Source organism: Trachypithecus francoisi, unplaced genomic scaffold (genome assembly GCF_009764315.1).
Source record: "Trachypithecus francoisi isolate TF-2019V2 unplaced genomic scaffold, Tfra_2.0 Lachesis_group17, whole genome shotgun sequence".
In the NCBI taxonomy this organism is placed as follows: Eukaryota; Metazoa; Chordata; class Mammalia; order Primates; family Cercopithecidae; genus Trachypithecus; species Trachypithecus francoisi.
Genome location: NW_022681462.1, coordinates 3,539,545 through 3,554,975, shown reverse-complemented (window position 1 = coordinate 3,554,975; position 15,431 = coordinate 3,539,545). Strand labels below are relative to the sequence as shown.

Here is a 15,431-nt window from a genome sequence, read left to right as displayed (position 1 = left end):
ATGTGGGGTTGGAGTGGAGCCGGGCATCAATATTTTTTAAAGATCCTGAGGTGACTCCAATGTGCCATAAAGGTTAGAAACCCCTGTGTGATGCCATCCTCAGGTAACTTGTGAACGTTGGTATAGCTTAAAGTGCATGAATTTGCTAATGAGGAGATGATGCGTGGTTCTCTTTTCTAATTCTGACCGTTTATCTGTTCAAACAGATCTCTTAATTAGGGACTCTTTTAGCAATTAACTTGTCAATAACAGCAGCCAGAAAAATGCAAAAACTTACATTTCCAACCAAAGAACAAATCTTAACCTGATGTATGTTATGACCCTTATAGATTCAATGCATTCTTATTGTCAAAAGTTATTAAATAAGCAAACCATTAGTGAGCAAACAGAATAGGCAGCTAACTTATTTACTGATTATTAATATTCAACATCAGATTTGAGCCAAATAAATACGTACATATCTCATTTCCTCTCTGGTTAGGTGCAAATCCCCCTTTGAAGAGGTTTAAGTAATGTCCACCATGGAATCTGTACAGCCACAGAAACTTTATGTTCCCAGTCGGGATCCTCTGACCTGTCCTCTGCTATCTGCCCAGGAAAGGGTCATGTTCTTTCACAAACTGTACCTGCATTCATTTAGCCTTAGAAAGTCAATTCTTTAATACTGAGAACATCGAGCTCAGAAACTAATTTTCTAGAAGTCATTATAACAGACAAAGACAGGATTTAAACCCATCTTCAGGGAGAAAGCACTCCGGGTTAAAGTGCTCTTTCTAAAGCCCCAGTTTTCTGATAGAAATGATAGATACATCCAGCGCTCTTTCCCTGTAATTCTTTTAGCAGGAAGCAATTTTAAAGTCTAATATATTTGGAGAATGCTACTTCATAACTGTGGCCTACATTGCCCTAAGTGGAAAAGATGGAGCATTTTTATATTTTCACAATCGCACATGAACCATGTGTGGCACTTACATATTTCTGGGTGGAAAGCATCATGGGATGTTCAAGGAAAGGGGGCCCAGCCTCCCAGTTCTCTAAGACAAAGGGGTCGCTCTGGGCTGCTCCCCTAGCTAGCATTGCAATTCCAAGTGAAAAGGACAATCAGCACACTTTGTGAATACACTGTTTGTTTGTTTTTTAATTTCCTGTCTTATTCTTTTTTTAACTTTTTATTTTAGGTTCAGGGGTACATGTGAAGGTAGACTACATAGGTTACACAGTAGACTCGTGTCACGGGGAGTTAGTTGCACAGATATTTTCATCACCCAGGGATTAAGCTCAGTACCCAACAGTTACCTTTCCTGCTCCTCTTCCACCTCCCAAAGTCAACCCTCAAACAGACCCCAGTATCTGTTACTCCATTCTTTGAAATACAGTTTTGTTTCTTTTTCAAGCTGGGAAGTTTCAGGTAACTTTAGTGATTTACTGTATGTCTTTACTGCATCCAAGAGAAATGGGGAAGAGATAAATCAGAGCAACAAGGGTACAGACTTACCTTGCCAAATGGTCAGTTTTACAGGATGTGTTTGCGAGCCTGCCTGTTCTGTTTTCCTAGGACGTGGCTCCTAAACCCGTTGCCCTGAGCTGAGCTTATTCCTCTTGTGGGCCACCTGCAGCTACATGTTAGTTTCTGCTTCCCCGCTCTTCCGTGAAGCCAGTGCATACTGGAACCTTGTGGTGTGCCAGATCATAAGTAAACAGTAGCATCAGAATTAGTAGCAAGATTTGTCATTGACAGGTTTAACTGGGACAAAATGAGCCTTTAGGATTCAGTGGGCGTATGTATTTGTACTGATCCTGACCAAAGCCTCCTATTTCTCCTCTCTCAGCAATTCTACCTGCTTAAGTTTTCAGGATTGGCTGGCTGCAGTGGCTCATGCCTTTCATCCCAACACTTTGGGATGTTGAGGTGGGAGGATCACTTGAGTCTAGGAGTTTGAGACCAGCCTGGGCAACATAGCAGAACCTGTCTCTACAAAAAATACAAAAATTAGCTGGGCATGGTGGCACATGCCTGTAGTCCCAGCTACTTGGGAGGCTGAGGTGGGAAGATCACCTGAGTCCGGTGAGGTCAAGGCTGCAGTGAGCTGTGATCGTGCCTCATGCCACTGTACTCCAGCCTGGGCAACAGAGTGAGACGCTGTCTCAAAAAAAAAAAAAAAAAAAAAAAAGGTTTCAGGATCTTTGTTTTCACAGGCTTGCTGGTATACTCTATTAGGCAGCAAATATGGAAAATATTGCCATCCTAAAAGAGACAGAGTGGGGCTGAGGGCTTAGTATGAGTGGGAAAAACAAAAACTTCTGGAAATGTGAACACCCTCACCTTCAGACCAAAGGTTTGAACCTTTGCTGTCCGATATGGGAACCACCAGCCACATGTGTCTATTGAGCACTTGAGATGTGTATCTTATCCTATTGAAATGACATGTTGTCTTAAACGAAATATATTATTAACATTAATTTCGCCTATTTCTCTTTTTTTTTTTTTTCTCGAGGCGGAGTCTCGCTCTGTCGCCCAGGCCGGAGTGCAATGGCGCGATCTTGGCTCACTGCAACCTCCACCTCCCGGGTTCAAGCAATTCTCCTGCCTCAGCCTCCCAAATAGCTGAGATCACAGTCACACGCTACTACACCTGGCTAATTTTTGTATTTTTAGTAGAAACAGGGTTTCATCACGTCGGCCAGGCTGGTCTCAAACTCCTGACCTCAGGTGATCCACCCGCCTCGACCTTCCAAAGTGCTGGGATTACAGGCGTGAGCCACCATGCCCAGCCTCTCTTTACTTTTTTTTTTTTTTTTTTTTTGAGATTGAGTCTCGCTCTGTTGCCCAGGCTGGAGTGCAGTGGCGCGATCTCAGCTCACTGCAACCTCTGCCTCCCGGGTTCAAGCGATTTTCCTGCCTCAGCCTCCCGAGTAGCTGAGGCCACAGGCGCCCACCACCACGCCCGGCTAATTTTCTGTATTTTTAGTAGAGACAGGGTTTCACCGTGTTAGCCAGGATGGTCTCGATCTCCTGACCTCGTGATCTGCCCGCCTCGGCCTCCCAAAGTGCTGGGATTACAGACGTGAGCCACCGCGCCCGGCCGTATTTTTTAATGTGAAGATTAGAAAAGTTTAAATTACCAACTTGTCTCATATTGTACTTCTGTTGGACAACTTGAATGATAGCTGTGAACGCTTTGGCTCAAACAATTGGGAGCAGTCTTGAAGAAGGGACACATTGAATATCGGATACCGTCCACCAGCATACCAATCATTTATTGATCTCTAACAGATTACTCCAAAGCATAGTAGCTTAAAACAGTATCTATTATGTCATAGTTTTCTGTGGGTCAGGAATGTGAGCTTAGCTCAGTGGGGTCCCCTGGCCCAGGGTCTGACACAGGGCTGCCATCGAGCACTATAGTCATCTCTAAAGCTTGACCGGGGAAACGCATTTCTTGTGGCTGCTGGCAGGGGCTGTTTCCTTCTGAGTTGCTGGGCTGAGAGCCTCAGTTCCTCAGTGGCTGTTGTCCAGAGGCTGTCCTCAGTTCCTTGCCATGGGGACTCACAACGTGGCAGCTTGCTTCTTCAAAGCAAGCCAGCAAGAAGTGCAAAAGAGCGTGCATGCTGGCAAGCAGAAGTCACCTAATCTCACAAGTGACATCCCACTGTTTGCGCTATGCTGTTCAGTAGGGGCCAGTCGCTGCTGCAGCCCCCTCAGGGGAAGGCATTACACAAGGGTGTGAAAAGGAGGAGGCAGGGCTCATCGGGAACCTTCCTACTCACAGATAAGAGTCCAGGCGAAGCACCGTGGTTCACACGTGTAATCCCAACCCCAACACTTCGGGAAACCAAGGTGGGAGGATTGCTTGAGCCCAGGAGTTCAAGGCCAGTCTGGGCAACATTGTGAGATTCCCATCTCTACAAAAATATTTTTAAAAATTAGCTAGGCATTCACTAATTGGGAGGTCTCCTGAATTCGCTACTTGGGAGGCTGAGGTAGTGGGAGGATCGCTTGAGCCACGATCACACCACCACACTCCAGCCTGGGCGACAGAGTGAGACCCTGCCTCAAAAACAAAAGATTCCAGTTAGCCTTCTATTCGTCCACCACACGGCTGCTCTTTAAAGTCCTGTACTGACTCTAATGGGTCTACATTCATTTCCATGCTAATACATACACTCTGAAATAATAGAAACTCTAAGCAATTGTGATGGTGGAGGATGAAAGTAGGAAGTGGGCAAGTAGAGACAAGGCTGGGAGACATTTCACTGGATACCCTTTTCTACTTGGGGATATTTTAGCCATGTTTATGTATTGTCTTTTTTTAAAAAGAGGTCTATAAAACTGAGGGAAAGAAACCGCCTCCGTTCCCCCACACACTCTGTGCTAGGCCATCCTTCCTTTGCAGGACTGTCTCCCTGTGGAGGGTGGGCTGGCTTTCCCTGGCCTTGCCGGCTCTCCCAGGACAGCGCAGGTATGCTCTCCTCCAGCCAGTGTTTCCTGAGCCCCTGGTCTCTGAGAGCACATGTCTGCTCTAGAGCTCATCCCACCGTGTTAAAATCATGGGATGACCTGTCTCTGTCCCCTACTAACCAGGAGGCCTTTGAGAGCAAGTCCAAAGCCTTTGTGGAATTTGTATTCCAGTGATGGGCTCCGCTGACTGAGTGAAAGAGCAGCAGTTCCTAGCAGCGACAGAGGGGGAAAAGGGCCCCCAATTCTCTTTGGGATCCCCACTGTGGACAGGCAGTCACTGTGGGTGAGATCTGATGAGGAATACATGCCAGGGCGGTGTCTGGGTGTCGGGGCCTCAGGTCCCCACCATTCGGCCCTCCCTAATGTACCCTCAGAGGCAGCTCTAGGGAGCCTCACAGACTCTGCTTTCAGCTGCTGGCTCCAGATATACACAGCATTGTGGGAAGGAGGTGTGGCCTAGCTCACTGGTTCCCAAAGTGTGGCCCCTGGGCCAGCAGCCTTAGCATCACCTGGGGACTTACGAGAAACACCAACTTGGGGCGGGGTCCGCTCCAGACCTGCTGATACGGTTTGGCTGTGTCTCTACCAAAATCTCATCTTCAATTGTAGCTCCCATAATTCCACACGTTGTGGGAGGGACCCGACGGGAGATAACTGAATCACGGGGCGATTTCCCCCATGTTGTTCTCATGGCGGTGAATATGTCTCACACGCTGATGGTTTTATAAGGGGTTTCCCTTCTGGCTTGGTTCTTATTCTCTCTTTGCCTGCCGCCATGTAAGACATGATTTCATCTACTGCCATGATTGTGAGGCCTCCCCAGCCACGTGGAACTGTAAGTCCATTAAACCTCTTTTTCTTTATAAATTACCCAGTCTAGGGTATATCTTTATCAGCAGCGTGAAAACGGACTAATTTACACCTGCTAAATCAGGAACCCTTGGGGATGGGACCAGCAATGGAGCTTTTAACTAGTGTTCTAATGCAGGCTCAAGCTTGAAAATCACTGGCCTAACTTTCATGTCTAAAGCTCCTAAGGAGCTTTCTGCTTCCCCACAGCTAAATAAGAGCAATTCATGCTCTAAGAACACATTCCTTTGTAAACGTTTTCCCACAGCACTCTCAAAGCCTTTACTTCCCCGAGGACTGATCAGATGAGGAACTTAGTACACTCAGCCTACTAAATGATTTGAAAAGAAAAATGTGGACTCTTTTCTGAGCTTTCATTGGGAAGTCCTCATTTATAGATTACCTCTTGTTAAAATGTGGAGAGCCGTATTTTGGTATTTTCTGTGTCTGATTGGTGAAGGCTGTGTACTCCCCAGCAATGCTGGCTCTACCTTGATACCAGGTGATTTTATTTTTTCCCCAAGCTATGCCACTTATTATTTCAGTTACCTTGAAGAGTATTTTGTGATTTCATGCTTTTCTACATGTGTCTTCGTGGTGGAGTTTGGGAACAAGCTGTTCCTTTTGAAAGAATTGAAGGATCATGTAGAATTTTTGAGAGGACACAGACTTCTGGTGATGTATGGAACAGAGCCTAGAGAACGTGGTGAACGCTCTTCTGAGACACTGCAAATTACTTTATTGTTGTGTTCGCCATCTTTTTATACGTCATCTGAATTTATTTATTGTTCTGACAGGATTTTATTTGGTGGCATCCTTACAGTTTTCTATATACAGGATCGTGTCATCTGCAGAGACAATTTTACCTCCTCTTCAGTTTGGATGCCTTTTATTTTTTTCTCTTGCCTAATTGCTCTGGCTAGGACATCCAGTCCTGTGTTGAATAGAGATGATAAGAGTGGGTGTCCTTTTCTTGTTCCTGATCTTACAGGAAACGTTTTCCATCTTTGACCATTGAGTCTGATGTTAACTGTGGGCTTGTCAAATATGATATGGCCTTACTGTGTTAAGGTGTATTCCAGCCGTACCTACTTTGTTAAGTGTTTTAATTTAAAAAATGTTGAATTTTGTCAAATGCTTTTTCTGCATCTATGGAAATGATCAACTTATATGTCATCTGATTTTATTAACATAAAGGTCCTCTTAGGTTGTTTTTTTTTTTTTTCTTTTTAAAAAGTTTCTCTTTTTTTTTTTTTTGAGACAGAGTCTCGCTCTGTCGCCCGGGCTGGAGTGCAGTGGCCGGATCTCAGCTCACTGCAAGCTCCGCCTCCCGGGTTTACGCCATTCTCCCACCTCAGCCTCCAGAGTAGCTGGGACTACAGGCGCCAGCCACCTCGCCTGGCTAGTTTTTTGTATTTTTTAGTAGAGACGGGGTTTCACAGTGTTAGCCAGGATGGTCTCGATCTCCTGACCTCATGATCCACCCGTCTCGGCCTCCCAAAGTGCTGGGATTACAGGCTTGAGCCACTGCGCCCGGCCTAAAAAGTTTCATTTTTAATTGACAGATAGTAACTGTAGATATTTGTGGAGTAAGTGTGATGTTTAGATGCATACATACATTGTAGAACCATCAAATCAGGATAATTAACATATCCATCACTTCAAATATTTATTATTTCTTTGTAGTGAGAACATTTAAAATCCATTATTTTAGCCATTTAGAAATACATAATATGTTACTATTAATTATAGTCACTATACTGTGTGATAGATCACCAGAACCTTATTCTATCATTCAGTCCTCTTTTTAACTACCAAAAAGCTATTAGGTCTGAGTGTGGGGGTCACATTTCACTGTACTAGGGAAGAGTCTAAAGAATACTAGAGCTGACTGGTTAGTACAGACACTTCCCCTGTCTCAAGCCCAGGTGGGGAGCCGGCACCATCCCCCGGTTCAGTAGTCGGCATTCCCTGTGCAGGAGAACCTGGGCACAGTCTGGCTGTTGCCTTTGTTCTTGTTTCAGGGATGGGATGCCTCTTCAGTATTACATGTTTTTAGGACTAGAGCCTGAGAGGGAGGTTTTATGCCACACACCATATACATGGGGAATATCTTCATAAAGTGTTCAGACATTCTGTTCACACAGCACTCTGCTGTCTGGAAGCACTGCCACATCCCACATCCATTTTCTGTGGAATTTTAGAACACCTCTTTGGCACATGTAACTTGAACTATAAGGAAACGGAGAGCTTCACCTAGGACTCCTCGATCTTGCTGGATCTTGATGCCATTTACTCAAATACCAACCTGTTTGTTTCACTTTCAACTGAGTGGTATCAGATCATCTCATTCTCCAGCAGCCTTCCTGGACATTCTACCCATTCGTAAAGGCACAGAACCAAGGAATTCAGACCAGTAAGAGGATACAGCGGTTGTTTTATCCAACTCTCACTTTAGAGATGTGGAAATAATGTCTAGGGGAAGTGAATGATTTGCCTAAGTTCACGGAGCTAGTTAGGGTCAGAATTAGACTATAATACTGGCTAGCCTCCAAGCTGCCATTTCGAAACTTATTTCACCACCCCAGACTCTGTACCACTGACTGTTTCTTCTTATGACTGTTGATTTCCATTTTCCTTTTCTTTCTGTTTATTTTCTATGAATATAGATAGGCGTACTGTTGGGAAAGACAGTTGACTGATTGAGATTTTGAAGACACACATCCTCCAGCATCTCAGCAGGATTTGGCAGGTTTCCCAAATGAGACTGGCTTTTGAGAGGGTCTCCTAGGGTAGGAGATGAGATGCCATCCCCCAGGGAAGATGGGCCTGCAGAGAAGGTGGCAAGTGGATTCAGCACATCAGTGGAGAAAAGGACCATCAGAAGTTGCTGTCGCTAACTAAAAATAAGGTCCTAAACATAAGCGAGGCAGTGCACCTTCACCCCAGGTTCAACGTGGCAGAGTTACAGGATCATGGATGATTTCACTGACAATCAGAACAGGTCCTGGGAGGGAGGGAGTCCAGGAAGGAGCTATGCATGAGCAAATACCACCTTGCTATGGACCAAAATTGCTTCAAAAGATGTCGAGATCCCTGAGTTTTAAAACATCAGAGTTGGAAACACTTAGGTCAAGTAGAGCAGCCCTTCGTCTTGTTCCTGATTTCTCCATTTGCCTCCAGACTAAGGGATTTCATCTGTGCCTTGGATGTACTCAATTGCCAAGGCCTAGAGTGAGCCCACGCTAGCCTTGCCTGTTCCCAGTTAGCTGGGATGGCATGAGCTCAGTTCTTACCCGCACATGCCGAGAAAAAGGTGGTTACTTGTTCATGAAAATCACCACAGGCAGATGGTAGCACTGACCCTGACAAAGCAGTAGACTTCAGAAAGAATGAAATGAGTTGTATAACTTTCCCTCCCGTGTTCCAGGCAGTGGAGATGATGGCTTGGGGAATACCTGCAGAGAGGTGCACTTGCATAATGAATAGGCTCTCGGGCAATGCCAATTGTTAGATATTTGCATATATGAATATGTTTAATGGAGATTCATAAACATTTGTCTTTGGCTTTAAATCTCACGTGGGTGGAGATAGTAGCAGCACCAGCTATAGAAACAAATCTGAAAATCCAACAGCCCAATTAAAACTCAGATTTTTTTTAAAACCGTTAAAACAAAGCAAAATGAAATGAACTTTAAAGGACTAAAGGATTCAGATCGGTTAAGGGCCCCAAATGACAACTAATTCAGGGAAAATCCTATTAATTAAAAACCACTACTCTGTGAAATGGCTGCCATTACACTTGCAGGTAGTTAATGTGCCCGTTTGCAATACCTGTGGAAGATACAGATGAGCTTTGGCAGCAGTTGGCCATCTGTGAAGTGTAGGCGGCTATTTCTGCTTCCCAAGAAATTTTAGGCCTGAAAAATGCAGGCGCCAGCTACAACATAAGTGTATTACTTGCTCGATTAAGAAAATAATACACACAGGGAAGTTATGGTCATCAAATGTTAACATTGCAAAGGTGGTATTGCATTACTCCCTTTTCTGAAAAGTACTGAGTTTACCTTCACATGGCACAGTTGGGTTCTGCAAAAGTTGTATATGCCAGAGCTTCACAATTTGAAGGCATTTAAAAATAGGTGAAATGACATGCTGATTTGAATGTCATGTGTGAGGGGAACTACCCCTGGGAGATGGTACATACACCTTCTGTAGATAGATGCCTGCCACACAGTGGACACAGAAGTAATTGGATGAATCAGCAGTTGGGGGTTTGGCCAGGCATGGTAGCCAGCGTCTGTAGTCCCAGATACATGGGAGGCTGAGGTGGGAGAGTTGCTGAGCCTACGAGTTTGAGGCTGCAGTGAGCTATGATTGCGCTACTGCACTCCAGCCTAGATGACAGAGCAAGACCCTGTCTCTGAAGCAAAGCGAAACAACAATTGGGAGTTTGGATGCTGGTTCCACTGGTGGTGATGAGGCGTGTTTCCATTCATCTTTCCCTTTCAGAAAGTAAAAGGTCCTCCAGAGTAGTGCTCGCCAAACTGCAAATGGACCTGTTTATCTTTGGCTCCCTCTTTAGAGTTCTGAATGAAAGTCCCGTTGCATCCTTTCCTCTATGGAGCTCCTGCAAGGCCCTCTCTCCCTGCATGAAAGTGTGAGCCAGGATTTTCTCCTGCGGCTATGGCCGGGACATGGTGACTCCCGGCCCTGTGATTCTGGAGGTTCCCTTTGAACCATCGAAGCCTGTAGTCATTGAGGGGCTTAGCCCCACTGTTTACAGGAATCCAGAGAGTTTCAAGGAAAAGTTCCTTCACAAGACCCACGAGAACCCGATGGTACCCATAGGTTGCCTGGCCACAGCGGCCGCCCTCACCTACGGCCTCTACTCCTTCTACCGGAGCGACAGCCAGCGCTCTCAGCTCATGATGCGCAACCGGATCGCCGCCCAGGGTTTCACGGTCACAGCCCTCTTGCTGGGTCTAGCTGTCACCACTATGAAGTCTCGACCCTGAGCCCAAGGTCTGGCCTTGAAAGCTCCACAGAAATGATTCCAAAACCCAGGAGCAACTACTGACCCTACCATGGGACTTACTCCCTCCTCTCCTTTGAGAGGCCCATGTGTCATTGGGGGAGGAAGTGACCCTTTGTGTAATCGTAACTGAAAGTGTTTCAAAAATCCTAGATTCTGTTGTTTGAATGTTACATCCTTCTATTTGTGCCACATCTCCCCTCCACTCCCCTGCTTAATAAACTCTAAAAATCCAAAAAAGAAAAAAAAAAAAAAAAAGAAAGTGTGAGCCAGTGCAGCTGGGGGCTCAGAACCCTTCCACTCCTTGTCTGCGTGTCAGAGAAGGTGTTACGGCATGCCCAACAATCACTGTAAGGACAGGTTCCCAAGTGAAAATGGGTGCAATCTCAATCACTTAATCCTCCTACCTCAGCCTCCCTAGTAGCTGGATTTACAGGTCCATACCACCATGCCTGTCTAATTTTTATATTTTTTTTATAGAGACTGGATTTTGCCATATTGCCTAGGCTGGTCTCGAACTCTTGGGCTCAATGATCCACCAGCCTCGGCCTCCCAAAATGCTGGGATTACAGCAGCAAGCCACCGTGCCCAGCCAAAAAGTTCAATTTTAGTAGCTATTTTATTTCAGCTTCCCCATTGTCATCTGGCAGCGCCTTCTTGACTCCTGGCCTCGTGGCCACCTGCTGGCTCCCAGGGCGGACCTCTCCGGGCACTGGGGCTGATGGGCATGTTTTCTGTCCTGTTGACATGAAGCCACTCAGACCAGCTGACAGCAGTTACAGGCCAAAATATATTCCCTCCACCATCTCTCGGGAACATCACCCTTTCTTTTCAAAATGGCCTGAAAGTAGAGCCAATGGCTCTGTTTTAAGGCATCATTACAAAGACATCTCAGAGTCTCTCAACTTGTTTATCCACATAAGTTTCTTAAATGCTCTGAGGCCCACTTCCCTCCTAGGGAAAAGGGAATATTGGTAAAAATGAGCATTGATTGGAGGCTCCCTGGTGTAAGGTCCCACACTTAGCACTATCCAAGGATTGTGGAATAAGTTCTCCGGGAAGCCCTCTGAGGCAGGTCCCAGGGCCCTGGGCTAGATGAAAGGCAGAGCTGGCATTCATCCTGGGCAATGTGACCCTGGAGTCCCTGCTGTGACCACCACGGTCTGCAGCTCCCTAGAGCGCCCACCTCCCACCTTGGAGGAGTTGCTGTAGGGATTGACAAAGTAGCATCTAGAAAGCGCTTAGCTGGTCTGGCACGGAGGGACATCCCTTAAGCAATGAGAGCTGCTGCTGTGAGTCAAGGGCTCCATCCCCTGGGAGGGATCTGAAGAGCTGTGAAGGGGAGGGGCTAAGAGAACATGAAAGGGGTGGCCCTGGGTGGCGGCCCTATCAGCTGGGGTAGGATCTGGAGGAACCCAGGAGTAGGGGCGCAGCCAGGGTGCTGTGGATGGACCCACAGTCCCTGTGCTTCCATGCAGATGGCCAGTCCTTCCATGCAGATAACTTAGCCCTCAGGGGCCCCTTAGAGCAGCAGGGTCTTTGCTTTCCCTTTAAAAAAAAAAAAAAAGGGAGATCACCCCTGCCCGGTAGCCTAACCGGCACTTAATTTGCATCTTCCTTTTACTCGTGGTTGAACACTTCTGTGTGTTTATTGTTTGATATACCTATGCCTATGTGTTTCCTTTTGGAAACAGACAAATGATAAAAAATGTTCCCCAGGGTTTGGGAGTGGATCAGGCCCATGACCACCACAATGCCATCTGTGTGTTGGTGAAGGTAGCCATGCCTGCTGTCTGCTGGCCGAACCACGTACAGACAGTTCCTATGGTCCTGTGGGTGTCACGGGTTCTCTCTTCTCCTAACCATGTTTCATTGTTCAGCTATGAACTTCAGCCCCTCCGCAGGCTCTCTGAGAGGCCACTTGGATGTGTTCAGCATTAAACATGGAGTTGTTTGTGAATGTTAACCCGGACTTGAAGATGCAGTGGTCACAGATAGGAATAAGCGCCATTTGCTAGGGAGTTGAGCCGAGGGCCTGCTCATGACCATCAGAATAAAGCAGAGGAGCCAGGCGCGGTGGCTCACACCTGTAATCCCAGCACTTTGGGAGGCCAAGGCGGGCAGATCACAAGGTCAGGAGATCGAGACCATCCTGGCTAACATGGTGAAACCCTGTCTCTACTAAAAATACAAAAAAAAAAAAAATTAGCCGGGCGTGGTGGCGGTGCCTGTAGTCCCAGTTACTAAGGAGGCTGAGGCGGGAGAATGGCGTGAACCTGGGAGGCGGAGCTTGCAGTGAGCCAAGATTGCACCACTGCACTCCAGCCTGGGTGACAGAGCAAGACTCCATCTCCAAAAAAAAAAAAAAGAAAAGAAAAAGAGAAAAGAATAAAGCAGAGGGTTCCTGCTCTCAGTCTGCGGGGAGCCCGGGTCTCCCCGGGGCGTGCCTCTGTGCCTGTTGCGGCTGGGATGCGGCAGGGCCGTGGTCATCTTTCCCAGGTCTGTGATTTCATGTTTTGAGAATAGCACCACCCAGGGTTGCTCTGGGAATGTTGTATGAGCTGTGTGATTTTGTGTTTCCATGGCCAGTTTCTCGTATTTTGAGGTATTCTGAAGTTTCATTAGATGTGAACTTCTCTTGAGGTCTCTCCTGAAGACAGAGTATTTTTACCTGTGATTTGTTGTTTTTAGAACCCAGCCAGAAACACAGTCAACTCATTTTTTTAATGTAAGAGAGGTAAAGTCACTGACAGAGTGATGATGATTCACAAAGCAAGGTTGATCTCTGACTGCTCTTCTTCTGGAAATGGTGATGAGATAGATGAGTCTCTTTACAGAAGCACAAATGCTCAGCCCCAGAGGTGCACCTCACACAAGATCGTGGTGCAAGGGACGCTGAGATTCACACAGACGCATGTCTGTGTGTGGATACGTTTAGCACATGTTTGAAATAAACAAAAGTAAGCTGCATTCCCTACCTTGAAAGAGAGCCTCCCAAAGCCTTTTGACTGTGGTGGTGACTTTCAGCCATGCCAGCCTCATGTGGTGACTGAGTTGCACGGCTAGTTTGCAGCCAGCCTAAGCGTCCTCACTTTGGGGCGTGTTGGGCTTTCCTGCTTGGGGGAATGATGGCCTTCTAATCCATGCATACTATTGTCCATGTAAACATTAAATTTCCCAGCCACACAGCTTCCATCTGACAGCAAGGGGGTTATTAACCATGATTATGTGAGTCCTCCCCACTCTTTCCGCCCCCACCAGCTGGACCACCCACCTTTAAAAGACCCAGCGCTTGCTGGACAGTCCTAGAGATTAAACCACACTGCAGTGGTGGTTTACCCAAAAGAGGGCACGGCAGTGGAGGCAAGGACCTGTCCCCTTCTTGGTCTTTTTCATTAGGAAGAAATCTCTGCCTTTGGGCAGGAAAATGGTCTTGGGAAGGTGCCTCAGCCCAGCCAGCAAACTGGAATTGTGCTCTGTGCCGCACTGTGCTCGTCACTGGGGACTCAAGGACAGAGGAAACACAGCCCGCTTCCCCAGGCTACTCCCAAACAATGCTCTAATAAATCACCAAGAGGTCTCTTCTCTTTGAAGCCAAGCCCATGTGTCTGTGAGGTGAAGGAAATGAATGGCGTGCCAGACGTGCAGAGGAATTGGGGGTGCCGCTCTACAGCCTCTGCTGACGTGTTCGTTTGTTCACTTGTGGTTTAAAAAATACAAGAACAACACCTCTCAGCATGGGAAGATGAGCAGGAGCCTGTGAGGAAGCAGATTGGGTGCCCTGATGGCAATGCCTTAAATCGTACCCCCAAAACCACTTAGAAGTTTCTCCGTGGTGTTCTCTAGAACAAATAGAAGGGTTTTTCTACTTGACGGAACTGGGGAGCATATTTATTTTGTAGACTCACGACGGAATCTAAAGCAGGATTCGACCTCAGGATTGCCCTCTATAACCCATCACTTCACAAATAGGGAAACGGGGGCAGGGTGCGTGAAGCGACTCGCCCCAAATGCATAGACAGGTGCGGCAGAGCCTGGGCCATGCCTTATCCTGCCAGTTCTTTACCCCCTAGTTTGCCCCAAAAGTGACTGAAATGACTTCTGCGAATGTTCAGAGGTATGTATCAGTGATGGGCCTGCATCTGGCTTTTAAAGGACACTGGGTACATTTCAGGGGACAGCCTTTGGAAGCTGGCTTCAATGAGGCCTTTGAGCACAAGGGCTCAGCGGCCTTCGCACTGATGTATGGAGCCTCAGGGTCCCTCAGAAGCGGGCTCTCCCCTGCTCCCTCGGAGCGTCTCTGCGTGGAGAGCAAGCTTTTCTACAGTGCACTTCTGAGTACGATTTCTTTTGAAGTGAATGAATCTGAAAACTACTATTCTATAAAGAAACAATTTAGCCACGCTGAAAAGAATACAGTGTTATCATCACAAATAACAGAGTCTGAAGTTGTGTTTCTTTTTTTCACTTTCAACCTCATGCTTCCCCGCTGTCTCCTCAGGGTGGATGGCGGGATCTGGGTGGGCTGGGGAATCACCTTCACAAGCTTTTCAGAAAACGCCCTCCTGCTTGGGCTTCCCCACTAGATAGGATCTTGGGGACAACATCTTTTCCCCCTCTTTGACTGATGGATGGCCTAAGAAGCTTGGCTCACAACTCAAGTTTATGGCTTTATGGCTCTTGTTCTCTTCTCTCTTTACCATGAAAGCCCCTGGGGCAGGCATGGAGACACAGCCCAGCCCTGGGAGCTTGGAAAACACTAAACAAGTAATTGTGGAATGCAAACTGCCCAGGGGAGAAACCCCTATGTATTTGGGAGAGGAAAAAAAAGCATCTTCTTTTTTATTGCTATTTTCAGGTACGTGTGATATTTTGATACAGGTATTCAATGTGTGATGATCAAATCAGGGTAACTAGGATATTCGTCACCTCAGAGATCTATCTTTTCTTCCTGTTGGGAACATTCCAATTCTTCTCTTCTAGCTATTTTGAAATATACAATACGTTATGGTTAAGTGTTATTTCCCTACTAACACAGCATCTTCTGAAAGCTGCCTGTCTTAGCTGATGACTGTTGTGAGGGTTAAT

General features: G+C 46.6%; 2 protein-coding genes across 6 annotated transcripts in view; both read left to right on the top strand.

Annotated features, from left to right (window-relative positions):
* Window positions 1-15,431, top strand: part of AFF3 (AF4/FMR2 family member 3) — a 639,560-nt gene that overhangs the window by 483,472 nt on the left and 140,657 nt on the right. The window lies entirely within an intron of this gene.
* LOC117099638 (HIG1 domain family member 2A, mitochondrial-like) lies at window positions 9,965-10,583 on the top strand. Its single transcript, XM_033239037.1, has one exon. The coding sequence runs from the start codon at window positions 10,006-10,008 to the stop codon at window positions 10,324-10,326; it is 321 nt and encodes a 106-aa protein (XP_033094928.1). The 5' UTR covers window positions 9,965-10,005; the 3' UTR covers window positions 10,327-10,583.

What these genes read in the sequence shown, in the direction of transcription:
- LOC117099638 (XM_033239037.1), top strand. Translation starts at nt 10,006, where the DNA reads ATGGTGACTCCCGGCCCTGTGATTCTGGAGGTTCCCTTTGAACCATCG.